Genomic DNA, 18,018 nt, shown 5'->3' with positions numbered 1-18,018 from the left:
GAACCAAATGTATGGTCAAATTGCAATGTTTTTTGATCACTATAGCAACCAATTTATTATTTACTCAACTCAAATAAAAGGGGTGTAAATTTTCATATATACTCATCCATTGGTTTTTACAATTAAATCTGAACAGTGCCCTATGAAACGGCTGTCCCATAATGCACTGTTCATTTTACACTTCAGGAAATATATAGTGTATGTTTGTGTTTATTAAATTCTCAAACACATTTCTCGTCATAATTTTCTTTAATTAATGTAGTAATTATATAGGATAATCGGATATATATGCACAAAAGAAAAGCAGTATGTATAGAGTTATTGATACTGTAGGGTTTATAAGCATGTATTGGCAAATGACAACACAGCAATGCAATAATTTATGAATGCTCAGAACTTAAAATGCGAATCCATTTATAACGTTTTCTTGTGACTTGGACCCTGTCATCCGCGTTATATTGGAGATACAGTGTACTTATAAATACAAAAATATCAGTGAAACTGATGGATGCTTGCCGATGATGCGCTTTGTCAATCTATGTGTTAATTGTGTGGAAACAAATTATTAATCAAGGGGCCATGACTCGTTGAAAACTCACCGGAGTGGAACAATATGTCATATTTAGGTCATCGTCGGATACCCACGGCTGCTGATTATGCTCCGCTCATACAGGAATGGAGAGTAACGTAATGAATAGACCGGGGGTGTCCGACGATGTATTTAGGTATGCCCACCATGAAGGATACTGCATGGTTTCATAAACTTCGGATAACAAGTTTCTGTGATCTATCACAGAAACATCAAATTCTTTACATTGTCGTATAACTTATCGAAGGGCAATAACCACCTAAATCAAAGTACAGACAGTACTGGTGTGACGATGCTTTTGAAGAGGATGGATATCCCTTGTCAAAAAAATAACCCACTTTCATACCAAAACACACTTAAACCAACATAAAACTGTGTTTTTTCTGAGTTTTTCTCAGCAGAAGTTGGTTTTTGCTATTAAAAGCGAGTTTTATGTGCGCTAAACTGTGCTTAGCTGAGTTTAAAGTTGGTTATTTTAAGAAGATGTGTGTTTAAGCGAGTTTTTTTCTGTAAGGAGTCAGTTTTTTGTGTGTCAAAAGTGAGCCTTTTTATTTATGAGTTGGTTTATGTGTGTTTAAGTGTGTCTTTTTGTTTTATAAGCGTGTCTTTTACAACAGAAGTTGATCCTTTTTTAACAGAAGTGAGTTTAAGCGAGTTTAAATTGGTCTTTTTGTAAATAATTTGAGAGCTGAAACCAGGCTAAAAGACTCGCTTTAACACACTTTTCAATAAGTTGGTCTTTTGTTTATAAATAATACTCATCAATAAAACAATAATTCTACAAATAGGTCTTTGTTTCATGTTTATAGCCATATACAATACAAGTCAATTGTAAAGGGGCTTTTTTACAGCTTGTTTTCCATTTTCCCTATTGTAAATGTGTGTGCTCCCCATAATTTTTTAGTGAATATTGGATGAAAATGGCTCTTTCAGAACATCACAGGTTCACAGATAGACAACAAGTATCACTGACAAAAACTATAAAAATGATAAAACTTAGTTTTATACCTGAAAATGAAAGAGTTTGTGCTCGCTTTGATTTTTTTCTTTATATTTGTTTTTATTATAAACAATATCTTATGATTGTTTTATGTCTTAAAATTATTTTAATTTTTTTAATTTTAAAACAATCTTATATGATTGTTTATATTTGTTTAAAACAGTATTTACTTGTTAAATCTGCACATTTAAATAATTATGGTATTGGAAACATTATTTTGGAAATAATCTATTAATTTGTGTACATAAGTTATGCAAGATTTTGATATTTTCATATGATACCATTATATCCATTTTCTTAGTTTGCAATAAAATAATAAGATGCCAAACATGACCTGTGTTACATAAACAGTCAACAAAATAACAAGATAATACCTAAAAACACCCCTTTTCACACCACTAACAATAAACAGATAACAATCTGTCAGGCATTCAGAGCTAAACAGGGTACTGATTATCAGGGGCAGATAAGGCTACTGATAGGGTTTGCCCAGACATAAGGCTGGAATGAGGGGTGTCCAGTCATTACACCCCCTGGACGTTACACCCCTGGTCATTACACCCTCTAAGCCTGGATATTACACCCACCAAGATATTGCTTAGATTATGAAGCAAATCTGCCCTTAGGCTATTTCATATCACTCAAACAAAAGGAGGTAACTTGCTATTAATTTAAAGCAAGTATTAATAAAGTAAAAATATCCTATATCTGTTGGTTTCAGTGAGTTTGTTAGATATTGAAATAGAAGTAACATATTGTCACTGTATGATATATGAAATTTTACTGCAGACTTCAAAGTTCATTAATTACAATATCATTAAACTTTAAAGTCAGAATTGATAATGAGGGATCATTAAAGAAATACTTTTTTATACTGAAACACAATTAACAGGAATCTGTCACTTACTGTAGCAATCAAAGCATGTTTTCACAGTTTATGGGAGGGCCCTAATTGGCACTAGTCTGTGTATCTTTTATGGCCTCTAATAAACAGTTAGAGGGTCTTCATATCATATCATATTTTGAGAAAAATAATATTTTTGTTAATAAAATGTAAATCATAAGACGGTCCAGGCCCGTACCCAGGCCATGGGCCCAGGGGCCCGGGCCCCCCCAGCTGGCTGTCGAACTATGATTTTTTAATAATTGGCCCATTGCAATTTTTTCTCTCTTGCGAGGGCCCACAGTACACTTTCCCTCAAAACAATAGAGCAGCTATGTTTTGTTGTCCCTGATAAACAAGGGGATTAACGCTCGCCAATCGAGATAAGCCTCTAGGCAATGTTTTCTTATCGCCTTGTACACACATCCCCGATCAGTCCCCCATTGTGATCATGAATGCTTCATCTATCGATGGTTGATGTAACATGTATTTTGATAAGTGCAGCGAATGGAAGCAACTGCTACAGGAGGTCGTAGACTATGGTCTGATAATTGCCGACTCAAGTTTTTTTCCTTCTTTGAGAAGGCCCTAGACGTATTTTTCCTTCTAAAAGTTAAAAAAGAAATAAACCTTTTATGAGGAATTTTTAGGTCCCAATATATACTTTTTGCATGGAGAATAGGGCCCTGAATTTGAACCGGAACAAAAACACTAACAAAGGTATTAAAACTGAGTATTTATAATTTTTGAAAGGAAATCACTGAAAAAGACTACGATGAGATAGTTAACATGTTTGTTCAAAAGAAAAACAGATTCATAAATTTGCCGAGCAACAGATAAGAATTTGGCAGGATTTAGTATTTAAAATTATTGAGTACCGAGAATTGAGTAATATCAACCTATTAATGGTTCATTGGTAAAAAAATGAAAATTGAAACAACAAATCGATCTCATTATATAAGTTAACCTGATCCAGTGTAGAAAAATATTGTATAATTAAATTATCTCTTTCCTTAAATTTGTTTGAAAACAGTAAAATATGTTAAATTGATTATTTAAGACTTTCATTATTTCCCCAAAAAATTAGGCATTTCGCGCAATTTTTTTCTCAAAAATGGCAAGGTCTTTCCCAAAAAATCAGATTAAAAAACCCCGTGACGTTATTGATTTGTGAAAAAAAATGGTGGAAGCAATACGATAGTTGATGTGGATAATCGTCAGTGTAAACCTGTAAGTTTCGGAAATCTAAAGTTTTTAATATTGTTGTGAATTCACACCAATGTTTAAAGCTTAAGACTTCCGAAATGTGCTGATTTACTTGTTATATTCCATTAATTCATATCACAAAATACGTTTTTTTATAAGCATTAAAATTCACCTTGCAAAGTGCCAAATTAAAAAAAGTATATATATAGGGAGGGGGGACCCCTCCCAAACCCTCCCCGGTTGGGCCCCCCCAGTAAAAAAATCCAGGGTACGGCCCTGAGACCATTAAATTGAATTTCATTTATGGAAAAATAAGAAAGTATTATTAGCATTCCAAACTTTCCACATGATGTAATTGGTTAATATGTAACAAATAGTTTCTAATTATTAATAATTAATGGATATGTATTTATAGAGACTTATGATTATATAAGTTATATAAACAGATAAAACACAGATACCAAGTTATACCCAGTATTGTCCATAAGACAATTGAATTTCATTTATGTAAAAATAAGAAAGTATTATTAGGATTCCAAACTTTCCACATGATGTAGTTGGTTAATATGTAACAAATAGTTTCTAATTATTAATAATTAATGGATATGTTTTTATAGAGACTAATAATTATATAAGTTATTAATTGTGTAGGTTAAAGTTTATAAATGAGTATTTACAAAAATAAATTCGTCAAGAATGGCGCAGCTAATAAGCTTAAACCAAGTTGGTGTTTAAATTATTTATCAGTTACAAGACCATTTGATAACAACGGAAAATGCCCTAAGGTCCAAAATCGCATGATGTCATGGAGCTCTAATTATATAGATCTACAATGTTTATAATAGGAAGAAGAAAATCTAAACCACAATTATCACATGAAACAGCAAAATCAGAACTATTGACACGCTTTTTTTTACAATTTGAATCAATACACCAAAACATTTGTTTTGGGGGCATTTTGACAGAGTAACAATGTATAACTATCGTATGATATTCTCTAAAATTGTTCTGGTATATATGGGGACAATGAGTAAAAACAATTTGCATTGAGTATTTGTCTTATTGACTTTGTTACCTTTGATGTTTTGGTATTCTTTTGCCACGACATAAAGATGCAATATTCTTTAGAATTCATAAAATCAAACAACAACATCTTCAAATGAATTTTAATAATAATGGTGTGAACAAACTCCTTTAATTGTAGGTGTTATTATTACACTTTGATAATTAACATATTATTTGAAAAGATCAAAGAACAATGTTTTTCACACCAAAAAATTGTTATTTCCTAATTATCACTGCACATCAATAAGACAGACATACAGACAAACAAACAATAAAAAACACTTGGACAGACCCCCATTGGACACACCTTAAAGCAGAAACATCATTAATCAAGTGAAGTGTGCCCCATGGTACATGTAGGTGTGATCACACCTTAGTAACCTAATCAATTATGTTTACATCTTGGTGGGTGTAATGCCCAGGCTTAGAGGGTGTAATGACTAGGGGTGTAACGTCCAGGGGGTGTAACGACTGGAAATCGAATGAGGTATAAGACTTTTGATTGGTTCAATTTTTTGCACAGGAAATTATTTGAAAACAACAACTTTTGAAAAACAAGCTGGTTTCAGCAATTGAATTGAGCTAAATTAAATCAACATTAAGACTTATAATTGTTCTGTAAAATGTATTGAAATACTGTCAGCATGAAGTATTGTGTGATGAAAACAATATGTATTTTACTACAATTTGGAAATCAACAATAAGTTTGTTGGAAAAGAAGTACAACTGTTTTTGTTTGGAATACTGAAGAACAGTTTTAACAGGTTTGGTTTGTCATTTCTTCATCCTTTTTTTTATTTAGTTTACTGAATTAATTATGATCATTATTATATTTATGTATTGTCACTGGGAAATGTAAATTGATAAGTTAATGAATTACAACTTAAAGGAAAAACAACAAAATTTGAAGCAACAATAGATGAACATACATATGACAAAGTGTAAATGTTGTGTACAGTGAATTATTGTGGTTGTGTTTTATGATTATTGTCATCTTTATTGTTATTTATAGATATTTCTGGTTATTACTGAACAGATTTCTTTCCCTCATATTTTAATTTTGAAGGTTAAACTCTTGCCCCAAGAGCAAAAGGGGTAATCATACTACCTGATGTATGGACTTTTACACCAGGCTTTTACCCTGCACGAGCTGGCCAACTTGAGGGGAACTGAAGTAGGAACCTCGCCCTGTCCTTGAACAAAAAAGCTGTTTTTGTTGAGAGGTTAAACTATACAGGTTATTGCATTTTAAAACCGTCACAATTCTGACCAATGTGACAAATATTTTTAGAGTTTGAAATGTGATGAAAGTAAATTACAAGCTTTGAAAAATTACCAATTGTAAATATTTTGTCAAATCTCCTTTTCCTTTTTTGGTTCCAGAGTATCATTTAAGCTGAAATCCAGCATGAAACCAGGGAGGTGATGGCCATCGCACAGGCCATGTGCTGACTATTCACTTTCCACCAGCTTGTGACTTGCTCCATGAAGGGAGCAACAACTACAACTGGGTCACCAAGACCAAGCCTCCCCGCTGCTGAGAGAAATGCAATCATTGGTACTTTTTCTTCATCATAAAAATTTGAAGTACCAGTTATCCATATAGAAATTCAATACACATTCTACAAATATTTTTCAGATCACTTACTGTTTACAGTCGCATAAATGATCATTATATTACATCATTTGTGAAAAGGGGGAGTTTTTATAATCCAATTGACATTTAACAATAGTTTTTTTTTTATACATGAAGACAGGGATTGAAAAACTTTGTCCGTGTCTCTAGTCACTGTCTCCAGGACAATCAGTAAAAAACTCATTTGTGTTGACTTCCTTAATATGCAAATATTTAACCTCTTTTTCTGGCTAGAGTATTTTCTATTTAAGAACAGATTTTGTTGTCAGGGACGTCAAAGTTCAGGATTATTCCTGAATTCAGGATTTAGGCCCTCAAAAACTGCTTTTGATGTTGATATAAATAATAGGATTTTTGTTCTGGTATTTACAGATTTTTTTCACAAAATGTCATTTTAAACATAAATTATTTAATTTGACATATTGTATAGACAGTTAACATAATTAAATGAATTATTAACCCTCTTTTGGCACTGGCCCTCCACATGCTAGGCTTATTTTCAGGATTTTAGATTTTGGCCAATTGACACCCCTGTGTTGTTTTTTTGCATGTTTTTAAAATGAATAGTCTATTATATTTTTTCAGATGTCATAGCCAAAACCTTTGACAAGCCTCTGGTTGATGTTGAAGAAAAGATGAGAGGTTGTTTAAGGCATCTGCGTCTGATGCACAAGTAGACTGAAGTCTTTGTAAATAAAATGTGCTGTTAAAATGATTATTTAACCATTGTTTTCACTTTGTTATATAGATTTGCACCTGTTTCAACAACATGAACTTATTTTTATGCTCCCGGTAGGGTCTCATATAGCAGTTGAACTGTCCGTCTGTCTGTCTATCTGTCCGAAAACTTTAGCATTGGTCATAACTTTTGCAATATTGAAGAAAGCAACTTGATATTTAGCATGCATGTGTATCGCATTGAGCTGCACATTTTGAGTGGTGCAATTTCAAGGTCATCCTTCAAGGTCAGAGGTCAAAATCCAATGGAAGTAATAAGCAAAGAGAGATAATTTCTATACCTGCCAAATGATAAATAATTTTTTTATTTCAAAGCGGCGCAGTAGGGGGCATTGTGTTTCTGACAAACACATCTCTTGTTTGTATTTATTCCATACAATCTTACTTTTTTCAGTTCTTTCTTTGTGTTCAATCTTATGTTATAACACTATTATATTTTATTATAACAATGCCATGTCTGTCAAAATAGTTTTATCATGCTGTGTATATGGATATATATGTAAAGTTTTATGTTTTATCATTTAAAAAAGTAATTAGAATTTAATTTTTGTTCTTATCATAAAAAAGTTTTTCAGTTTTCAAGTGGGTGAAAAGTCGGTTTTTACTGAGCATTTAACAGGTTTTAAAGCTAGTTTTAACTGCGTTTAATCTTTGAAAAGCACAGATTTAGCTCACTTAATGCTCAAATAAAACCCCACTTAACTCGCTTAAGAACAGGAAAAACCGACTTGATGTGTAAAAGCGGGGGTAAAAGCCAACATAAAGAAGGAAAACACGCTAACTTTTAACCAACTTAAGTTGGTAAAACTCGGTTTTAAAGCGTGTTTTAACTGCGTTTAATCTGAGTTAAGCACACATTTAGCTCACTTAACACTCAAACAAAAACCAACTTTTAACTCGCTTAAGAACAGAAAAAACCGACTTGATATGAAAAAGCGGGTTTAAAAGCCAACATAAAGAAGGAAAACACACTCACTTTAACCAACTTAAGTTGGTATAAGAAGGTTTTAAAGTTAGTTTAAACTGCGCTTAATCTGTGAAAAGCACACATTTAGCTCACTTAACGCTCAAACAAAAACCCACTTTTAACTCGCTTAAGAACAGGAAAAACCGACTTGATGTGTAGAAGCGGGTTTAAAAGCCAACACAGAGAAGGAAAACACACTCACTTTTAACCCACTTAAGTTGGTTTAAGTTAGTTTTAGTTGGTTTAAGTTGGTATAAGAAGGTATAAGCGTGTTGGTTTATGTGAGTGAAATCCAGGTTTTACCTACAAAAAACCAAGTCGGTAAGCAAAAAGTGTGTTTAAAAGACACGCTTTAACCCGGTGCCAATACCGCAGGGTTTAACACGGTTTTAACACGGATTAAAACCGGGTTTTGCCCACTTTTTTGACAAGGGATAAAAGCATCAATTTAAGTTTTAATATCTACATCACCACAATTGTGTATGTGGGTACAAAAATTTGGGTACACAAATTTTGGGTACGAAATAGTAATGCCAAAATATGGGTATGAACAAAAATGTGGGAACGAACAAAAAATTGGTTAAAAAAAAAATTGGGTACGAAAAAAAATTGGGTACGAAAAATTTTGGTACGAAAAGAATTTGGGGGTACAGGGAAGAAGTACCTGTGGGGAGCTTGACCCATTTAGCGAAACTAGGAGACATGTTACATTCTCGATCAAATCTAAAAATAATTACATTTGGGCTTTTCCCAACGTAACAGCGTTTGAAGTGCCACCTGGCAGTTTTGTGTCTGGTTCCTGTCCCTTGCCTCTCAATAAATTTGAAAGAGGGCGTGAACCAAGCTGCCTTTACCTTTATCAATGATTATAAGCGAGCTATGCCGATTGTGAAAATTAAGCTAACTCAATCAGACTGGCTAGGTCTTTTACATAGGTCGCAGTTGTGAAGAATTTGTTCATGGTATGATAACTTAGACGAGATGCTGCGCTGAAGTAGCATAGTCAAATGATCTATTATTAGCCTTAATGACCTTGACCCCAGTGACCTTAAACCTCATCAAATGGTAGAGGTCCATGAAAGGTACCTACATGCCAAATATGTAAGAGATCAGTAAAATATTGAAGGCTTTATGAGAAACTGTTACAAAAGTGTGACAGAAGTAAGACAAAACAAGAGCACCGCCTTGCGGGTGCAGACCGCTCATCTATTTTCTTTTTAAAGGTGAAGGGACTCTCATTTTCAATCACAAAGGAGGGAGGGGTGGAGTGAAGAGGGATGTATAGTGTGGTTGCGTGGACATTTATAACATTATCTTCCAAAAATGCAAAAACAAACAAAAATCGGGGGGGGGGGATTCTTGAGTGCCATGGTTGGACGGTATTTCGAACATAAAATAATAAAAATTAATATTTGTGTTTTTAAACCGTTTCAAAAAAAAAAATTGGGGGTGGGTGGGGTGGGGGGGTGTAGTATAGTGTGAGGGTGTGGTGGTCATTTGTGAGATGATCTTAAAAAAAAAAATTAGGGGGGGATTCGGGGGGGGGTATAGTATAGTGTGAGGGTGTGGTGGTCATTTGTGAGATGATCTTAAAAAAAAACAACAACATTTTGGGGGGAGTTCGGGGGGTGGGGTGGGGGTATAGTATAGTGTGAGGGTGTGGTGGTCATTTGTGAGATGATCTTAAAAAAACAAAAAACAAAAAAAATATAGGGGGAGGGAATTCAGGGGGGGGACTAAACATGAACTGTTCCAAGATAGTGCGCTCAACTGTTCTTCCAATTAGATAGTATCATCTACATTTTCAGTAAGTCATCTGATATAATGACTACAAACTGACATTGAATATCTTAAGTAGTAATAAAGTGTACGTTTAACTTAAAGAAATAAGACCATGTCGAGAAACTACATTTTCTAATTGTTATCAATAATTTAGTTAGATTAAATCTATTTTGCACGCATGGTCTGCATTTACGCTACCTACAAACAGAATTACAGCACAATACATGATGTACCTCCATCCACACTCAAGTTATCTTTCTCTGTTTTAAGTTACAGTGACCTTGACCACACAGGACAAAAATTCAATCTGTTTGCCGCACCAACTCGATCAATATTGACTATGTATGTGTTTAAGAATTTCATGAATACAAATGTTCTCCATTTTCCATGAGCAAACATACAGGAGCACCTTGCATGTGACTTCATAGATAGAAATGTGGGGTATGCTTCTGTTTTACCTCCAAACAGAATATGGGTATTCTCATTGAATCTGTGAATATTATTTAACCAAACGTCAAATAAATTCAAATTTAGATTAATGCAACATGTACAAACTGTTTTCTATAATTCAAGCAAAAACGAAAGTTAATGTATGTGGAAAATACATTTGTCTGCATTCAATTTCTTTGATATGTAAAATGTTTTTTACAGATTTTACATGTGTATTTATAGCATAGGTGGTATTATACAGTAACTTTAGGCTTGATTGAGCTATAAAATACATACGCAGCTGGCTTTAACTTTATTAAAATTCATCTACTGACAGCAATAAGTGACCCCTATCATAAAAATCCCCTTGCATGAATGACTGATAAAATTCCGTTATTTGTTGATAAATTGCTGTTAAGGTGTTAACAGCAACACTAGTACTGACTCTTTTGTTGATAGTAGAGCCATTAGCAGGCCATGAAAAGGATTAGCGATAGAAAGTTTTAGCCAAACAGAACTTGCAATGTGAGTTACAAAATAAACTTTTAGAAAAAAACACATGATTTTTCACCCAAAAAGCACCCAACCACCAAACCACAAAAAGATTTGTGATTTTTATTTATTCTGCCCAACTATGCTATGTGGGCATATCTGCATGATGTTGGCTGTGTCGACTATTGCTTTGTTTTATGGAAAAGGTGTAATTTCAAGTGTAAAGAGGATAACCAACCAGATTTGGAAGTAAGACAACTTTTGGAGACGTAAAACATATAAATACAGTAAAGATATGAACACCATAGCCAGGCAAGTAGCAGTGCTGAAATTATCTTGGAATAATTCAGTTAACCCACTGAAATATTTTTTTTACTTGAACAAGAGGACCTGAAAGGCCCAATTTTGCTTACTAAAGATACAAAGGATCTGACCTGTTCTGTGCAGCCCAAGATATCATTAGAACAAATGTTCTGACCACGTTTCATGAAGAGTTAACTATAAATGTAACTTTTAGAGTGCTTACAAGGTTTTACTATGGCCATATCAGGATAAACTCCCTGCCCTCTGGCGGCCATGTTTTTCAACAGAAGGGAACCATTTTCGAACTCATCCAAGATATCATAAGAAAAAATGTTCTGACAAAGTTTTATGAAGATTGGAAAATAAATGTGTCTTTAAGAGTGTTAACAAGAATTTACTATAGCCATACAAAAAATGTCCCGCCCCCTGGCGGCCATGTTTTTCAACCATCCTGAACCATTTCAAACTCATCCAATATATCATTAGAACAAATGTTCTGACCAAGCTTCATGAACATTGGACTATAAATATGACTTACTTTTAGAGTGTTAACAAGTTTTTACTATAGCCATAAATAAACAAAATTCTCCCGTCCCCCAGGGGTCATGCTTTTCAATCAACCAGAACCATTTTTAAACTTGTCCAAGATATTGTTGGGACAAAACTTCTTACCCAGTTTCATGAAGATTAGACAATAAATGTGGCCTCTTGATTGTTAAATACGTTTTACTATAGCCATATACATGTATAGCCATATACATGTATAGCCATATAAGGAAAAATGCCCCACCCCCTGGCAGCCATGTTTTTCAACCAACCTGAACCATTTTCAAACTTGTCCAAGATATCATTGTGAAAAATCTTCAGAAGTTTCATGAAGATCAGACAATACATGTGGCATCTAGATGTTAACAAGGTTTTGCTATAGCCATATAAAGCCATATGAGGAAAAATGCACCGCCCCTGGCAGCCATACTTTTCAAGCACCCGGACCCATTTTCGAACTCGTCAAAGATATAATTGGCACAAATCTTCTGACCAAATTTCATGATGATTGGACAATATATATGGCCTCTAGAGTGTTAACAAGGTAAATGTTGACGCCCCACAACGGAGAAAAGACAATCACAAAAGCTCACCATGCACATTGTGCTCAGGTAAGCTAAAAAGAGCTTTAAACAAGCTCCTACCTCATTCTTAATGATGTTTCCCACACCTGGGAGTATGAATTGGTCCAGTAACACGTCACAAACGAGTCTGTCCTGCTGCTCTCTGAACAGAGAGAACGCCCTCTTGAAGTTGAATACTGGAGAGCAAATATCCAAGTTGTTCAATTCTTCATACTTCATCCGGCAGGGCACAGAAGGTCTGAATGGCAGGGTTTTAGATGTAATGAATCAAGAATGTGGGACAAACTGCAATGGTTGCTATAAAGTGTTGTATTCAGGCTACACTATTAAGAAAAAATATGGAAGACATGTAAAACCAGGGTTCACACGAGATATGTGTCTGATTGACAATGAAGCCACAGACGTCACAAGCTGAATGATGTCCAAATGTTGAGAATTTTCATTTAAGTAACATTAACCTTTGAGCGAGGGATCCTCTCCTATCCAGCAACTTGTTCAGTCAATTACATTCAGCACAAGCTGTGTAAAGTCCACTCTGAGCAATGCCTGTATGTGTGACATCGGCCTTGGAGCTAGGGACACAAGTCTTAAACCCTGCACACTGTTGGCAGATAGTGAACATGTTTGGCAAGTTACTGCAGAACTGCTCAAGTATCTTCATATGTATTTTGCCTAAGTTTACATAAATAGAATCCACTGCAATCTAAAACCTTTTTTAACAAAACGATAACCCACTGCAATCTAAATAAGATTACCCATAATGTTTTGCAGGATGCGTGAGTGTGGAGAAGACCTGCTTGTGGACATGTCAGAGGTTCTATTTAATGAGCTGGCATTCTTCAGGCTAATGCAAGACCTTGATAATCCTCTCATCAAGGAGAAAATGAAGAATGCAGAAGCTATGAATTCTGAGGTAATAATTCATAACTGAGTCTCATCTATGGCCAGCATGTTGTTACATATTTGCTTAAGGATTTTTCAGCACTTATTATGCCCTCAAAAGAGGGCATATAGTGATCTGACTGTCCGTCTGTCTGTTCGTCCGTCCGTCCGTCGGACTGTCTGTCTGTCTGTCTGTCTGTCACACTGCGTTTAGGTTTTGAAAAATGCTCATAACTTCTATGTCGCTTCAGATAGCAACTTGATATTTGGCATGCATGTTTATCTCATGGAGCTGCACATTTTGAGTGGTGAAAGGTCAAGGTCATCCTTCAAGGTCAAAGGTTAAAAGAAAACAAACCAAGGGAAGTAATAAGCTTTAAAGGGAGATAATTATCTGTACCTGCCAAATGATAAAATAAATAAAAAAAGCGGCAGAGTAGGGGGCATTGTGTTATTGACAAACGCTTCTCTTGTTATTCTTGTTACAAACACTTGTCTTAGTTATCCATATAATTTTGCCCATTCCATGCTTATAAATATGAACTCGATTTTGGGGCAAGGAACATAAGGTAGATTTGCATGTGACATGCCATCTTCTCATCTGTAATTTACATGTACTGGTAGGTTTATTATAATCACACTTAACAATTGTAGTTTTATTCTTAATTTCATCCAAAATATAACTGCTGCATGTTAAATTGAGTTTTTAGCATGACTTTGGTATATATTTGAAAGTATTGTAGTCAAAGGCTTAACTAAGATTTATATTATACAAATACATGTATATCTACATGTACAGATGAGGTGCTTCTTTACATGAAAACACGATGTGATAATTTCAGATACAAGTATTATACTTTAGACACAAACATCAAACTGTACAAGAAAATAATATAAACCATCTGGTTATATCTTCAACTCTGTTATATTGTCTGTAAAACGCTCAAGACAAAGTGTTAAGAACAGATCAACAAGTATTTAGCTTCGTTTATCACTTAAAGGGACTCAACTCTGACACAATTTTATGTCAAGTGAATGCATAATGATCATGCGATTACTGATCTTGGATTAAACTTAATTCTACTTCCAAAGGTAGAATATTATAAAACTGCATGTAGCTAAACATGTTCATTTGAGGGTAAAATTGTCAATACTTGTACAGATTACAGAGCTTGGTTTCATTAACTGAAACATTTTGCACTGCCCAATAAATAAGTAAATCAAATCAATATTTTTGCAAACAAGAAAGGCAGGACAGAAATGCCCAAAAAATAATTATTGCACATAACAAGGTAACAAAATAAATATGAAATTCAATCTTAGATAATGTATTTAACTGCAATGAATGGACTTTTAACCATTTAAAGTTTCCATCTGGTACTTTACGGAACAGATCCATTGACCTTTGGTTCATATACTGTATTTTATGAGAATACTAGAATGCAGTAATCCAGCTAGGCCTAAATTGAACGGCGCCCGCCCTGCCCTCAATATCCGAACCTCCGCCCTGCCCTTCCTAGCCCCCCTCCCCTGTCCCCTGTCCTTTAAAAGAAAATTAAAAATATTACATAATTATTATCATTTATAAATCTTTTTTTACATTGTATTTAATTTATTCCTCATTGTGGACATTATATTTGAATGGTTTAAAGGGGCCTTTTCACAGATTTTGGCACTTTTTAACTTATTCATTAAATGCTTTATATTGATAAATGTAAACATTGGATCGTAAAAGCTCCAGTAAAAAATCAAGAATAAAATTTAAAAAAGGAAAAGAACATTGCCCGGAGCAGGTTTCGAACCAGTGACCCCTGGAGTCCTGCCAGAGTCCTAAAGTAAAAACGCTTTAACCTACTGAGCTATTCCGCCGAGTACACATTTTTGACGTATTTTATACCTTATATAAGCAATCTTCGTAGTTGCACAAAATTTAACGGCAAAAACAGAACTCTCCAAATTATTCAATCGTTTCGCGTTGCAACGCTTTATAATTTTTAGGTTTTAAAATCGTCAAAAGATGCATATAATGGCTATATTAGAGCATGGTAAATGTTCAGTATTACTGTTTCCTCACAAATATCATAACTAATACGAAAATGTGCGAATCTGAAACAACTTTTTTCAATTTTGTCAATTTACCAAAGCGTGAAAAGATCCCTTTAATAATAATAGGAATTATATATGCTAACAATCATTAATAACATATAAATTAACATGCAACAGGAAGCATTCCAGAAAATCCCACGCGCTCGAAAGTGACCTTTTGACAAAAAAGACCCCTCTGCTCTTTTCAAATCCTAGCTGGAGCATTGCAGTATAGGTATGTTATTGAATCCATCCAACTAATAAGTACTAAAATTTATGTGATGTTGACTTGCGATAAAGAAATATTTTATCTGGTCACCACTTTATTAGCAGACTTTTTTGCGGGGCTTTTAAAGGCTTAGAACCTACGTGCCTGCATTTCCAAAGATTATGGTTTTAGCTCTGACAAAATATGTAAATTAACAAAGGACCCATACAGTTAAAGGCCTGATTAAGTGAGTGCCTTTGATATTTATAATACCCAGTGTATATGCTACACAGTACTCTGTCGAAAAGATAACATAAGAAATCATATATACATTTAGTCCAGTTAGTCTTACATTTGGGGTAGAACTAATTGCAACAGAATTTGTCTTTGCATAGAGTGAAAGACATCATTAAAATGTATTTCCACAAAAAAGTCCCACAAATTTTGTGAAGCATTAACTCGGATATTTTTGTTTAAAAATCAGTTGAAAGAAATACTTTTTATATGGACACATTAGACTTCCGTACAAACAGTTTTACCCAAAACGCTCAGAATTATGACGTCACTGGAATGTAAACGTCATAGTTCGAAAATGGCCGCGCCTTTGAAAACGGGTTGTTTTATCTAAGAACAATTGTCATTTTTCTTTTATGTCATTAAATTAGTCGTCGGAAACACCTAGAAGGTATGTAAATTATTACATATTAACAAGTTTTTGATAAATGAGAAGTAAAAGTACTTTGAGAAATGTACAGTTGAAATATGTCAAAATCGTGACCTTCATACAAGATAGATGTTCATTTATCTGTGTTTTTAATGGTAAAATGATGTTACACGATTTAAAAATGATTAAACAAATGTTGCAGTTCAGTAAGCACTGTAATTCTGAAATTATTTGCTTTAAAAGAGATTTGTTTCGCTAACAAAGCAACCACTCGTAAAGTTTTTCTTTTCTACGGAAGGCCATTCGGGTCTTATTTAAGCATAATTATATATGTTGAATTTAACATAAATGACCCTTATAACCAATTTAATCGCTTCTTTTTTGCAGATGGACTGTGTATCATAGATTGGCTGATTATTTTCTAGTCCATACTGTTCCAATATGTGAAGAAGGAAACATTTAATCCATTTTACACAAAGGTATTCCAATACATTTAAATTGTTGTTGTTTTGTTTTTAAGATTCTTATTTTATGTTCAACATGTTAGGACATTAAAGATTCAGCTTAATATACTAATGCTATAAGTTTGGCTATAAACACTTAAACAAATATTTTATAAACAAGATTTCTTTGAGAAATACAATGCCCCCAGTAAGCCAAATATGAAGTTGCTATGTAGTTTATCAGGGTTGCCACCTACCTGATGAAAATAAGTAGTAGTAGTAGTAGTAGTAGTAGTAGTAGTAGTAGTAGTAGAAGTAGAAGTAGTAGTAGTAGTAGTAGTAGTAGTAGTAGTAGTAGTAGTAGTAGCAGTAGCAGTAGCAGTAGCAGCAGCAGTAGCAGCATTACAATACCAATACTTAAGAATGATCAAATGGGAAAAGGTTACCTAGCACTGGCAGTAAATATGGGGCTCATTTACAGGTCAGATTTGGAATCTCTGCTGTAAAATGAGATTTTGAATGAATTAAAGGGAGGCAAATCTGTAATAAAAAGAACATGCATAAACCGTAGTTGTTTCCCTTGTTTGAACCATGCTTAATCCTTATAATGCCTATTTCCAGTAACTGTGGCCTTCACCTGTGACCTTGACCTTTGACCTCAAAATCAATAGGGGTCATCTGCGAGTCATGATCAATGTACCTATGAAGTTTCATGATCCTAGCCCCAAGCGTTCTTGAGTTATCATCCGGAAACCACCTGGTGGACGGACCGACTGACCTACCGACCGACCGACATGAGCAAAGCAATATACCCCCTCTTCTTCGAAGGGGGGGGGGGGTCATAAAAAACAATTATAGTAAAGTTATTATTTTGTTACAGGTGGTCAAACTTTTGTGCGGGGGCTAACATATCGGTGTCAAGGATCTTGCAACAACAATGACAGGTACATTTGCAGAAATATAAGATATTATTTTAAACAATAGTTATATAAAACACGAAACATATAAACATAAAATTAATAAACAAATTTAATAATGTACTCATTCGCTGCTAACTTAATAATTGGAATTGAAGTACGAAATGAAAATATTTCATTTAAATGTTTCAGTGTTATGGATACACTCTTGCTGTTAAAACCACCGCCTCTTTGAATCTACAAAGGTTCTTCTGGGGTAAACTTCTTAACTCAAACCTCAGAACTATGTTATTAAATAAATTTTTTTTCGATCATAAGTACCTTTTTTCTTCGTTTCACTGCTAATAAAAAAAGATCTTACAATAAAAAAGAAGAATTTTTTATGATGGCGTTTAACATTATGTTATTCAAATTAAAATATCTTTCTGTATAAAAAATATAAGATTGCTATTTCCATGTTCCCGTTATTAAACATGCTCCCAGATGCCGATATCATCCTTGCCCGATAACAATTTGTTATCATAAGATAGTAACCATGAATTCTCTATGTATTATGACAGTGGTAATTTGGTTCCTTTTAACATCAACAATTATATTAT

General features: G+C 34.1%; 1 protein-coding gene across 1 annotated transcript in view; it reads right to left on the bottom strand.

Moving 5' to 3' along the window:
- The window catches only part of LOC127872003 (endonuclease 8-like 3), a 44,765-nt gene that overhangs the window by 12,202 nt on the left and 14,545 nt on the right, over positions 1-18,018 (bottom strand). Inside the window, 1 exon segment of the mRNA XM_052415383.1 lies at positions 12,281-12,458. Coding sequence (XP_052271343.1) covers positions 12,281-12,458 — 178 coding nt within the window.

This window comes from Dreissena polymorpha, chromosome 1 (genome assembly GCF_020536995.1).
Source record: "Dreissena polymorpha isolate Duluth1 chromosome 1, UMN_Dpol_1.0, whole genome shotgun sequence".
Taxonomy (NCBI): domain Eukaryota; kingdom Metazoa; phylum Mollusca; class Bivalvia; order Myida; family Dreissenidae; genus Dreissena; species Dreissena polymorpha.
The sequence above is the reverse complement of the archived record's forward strand: the minus strand, read 5'-3'. Positions and strand labels throughout refer to the sequence as shown.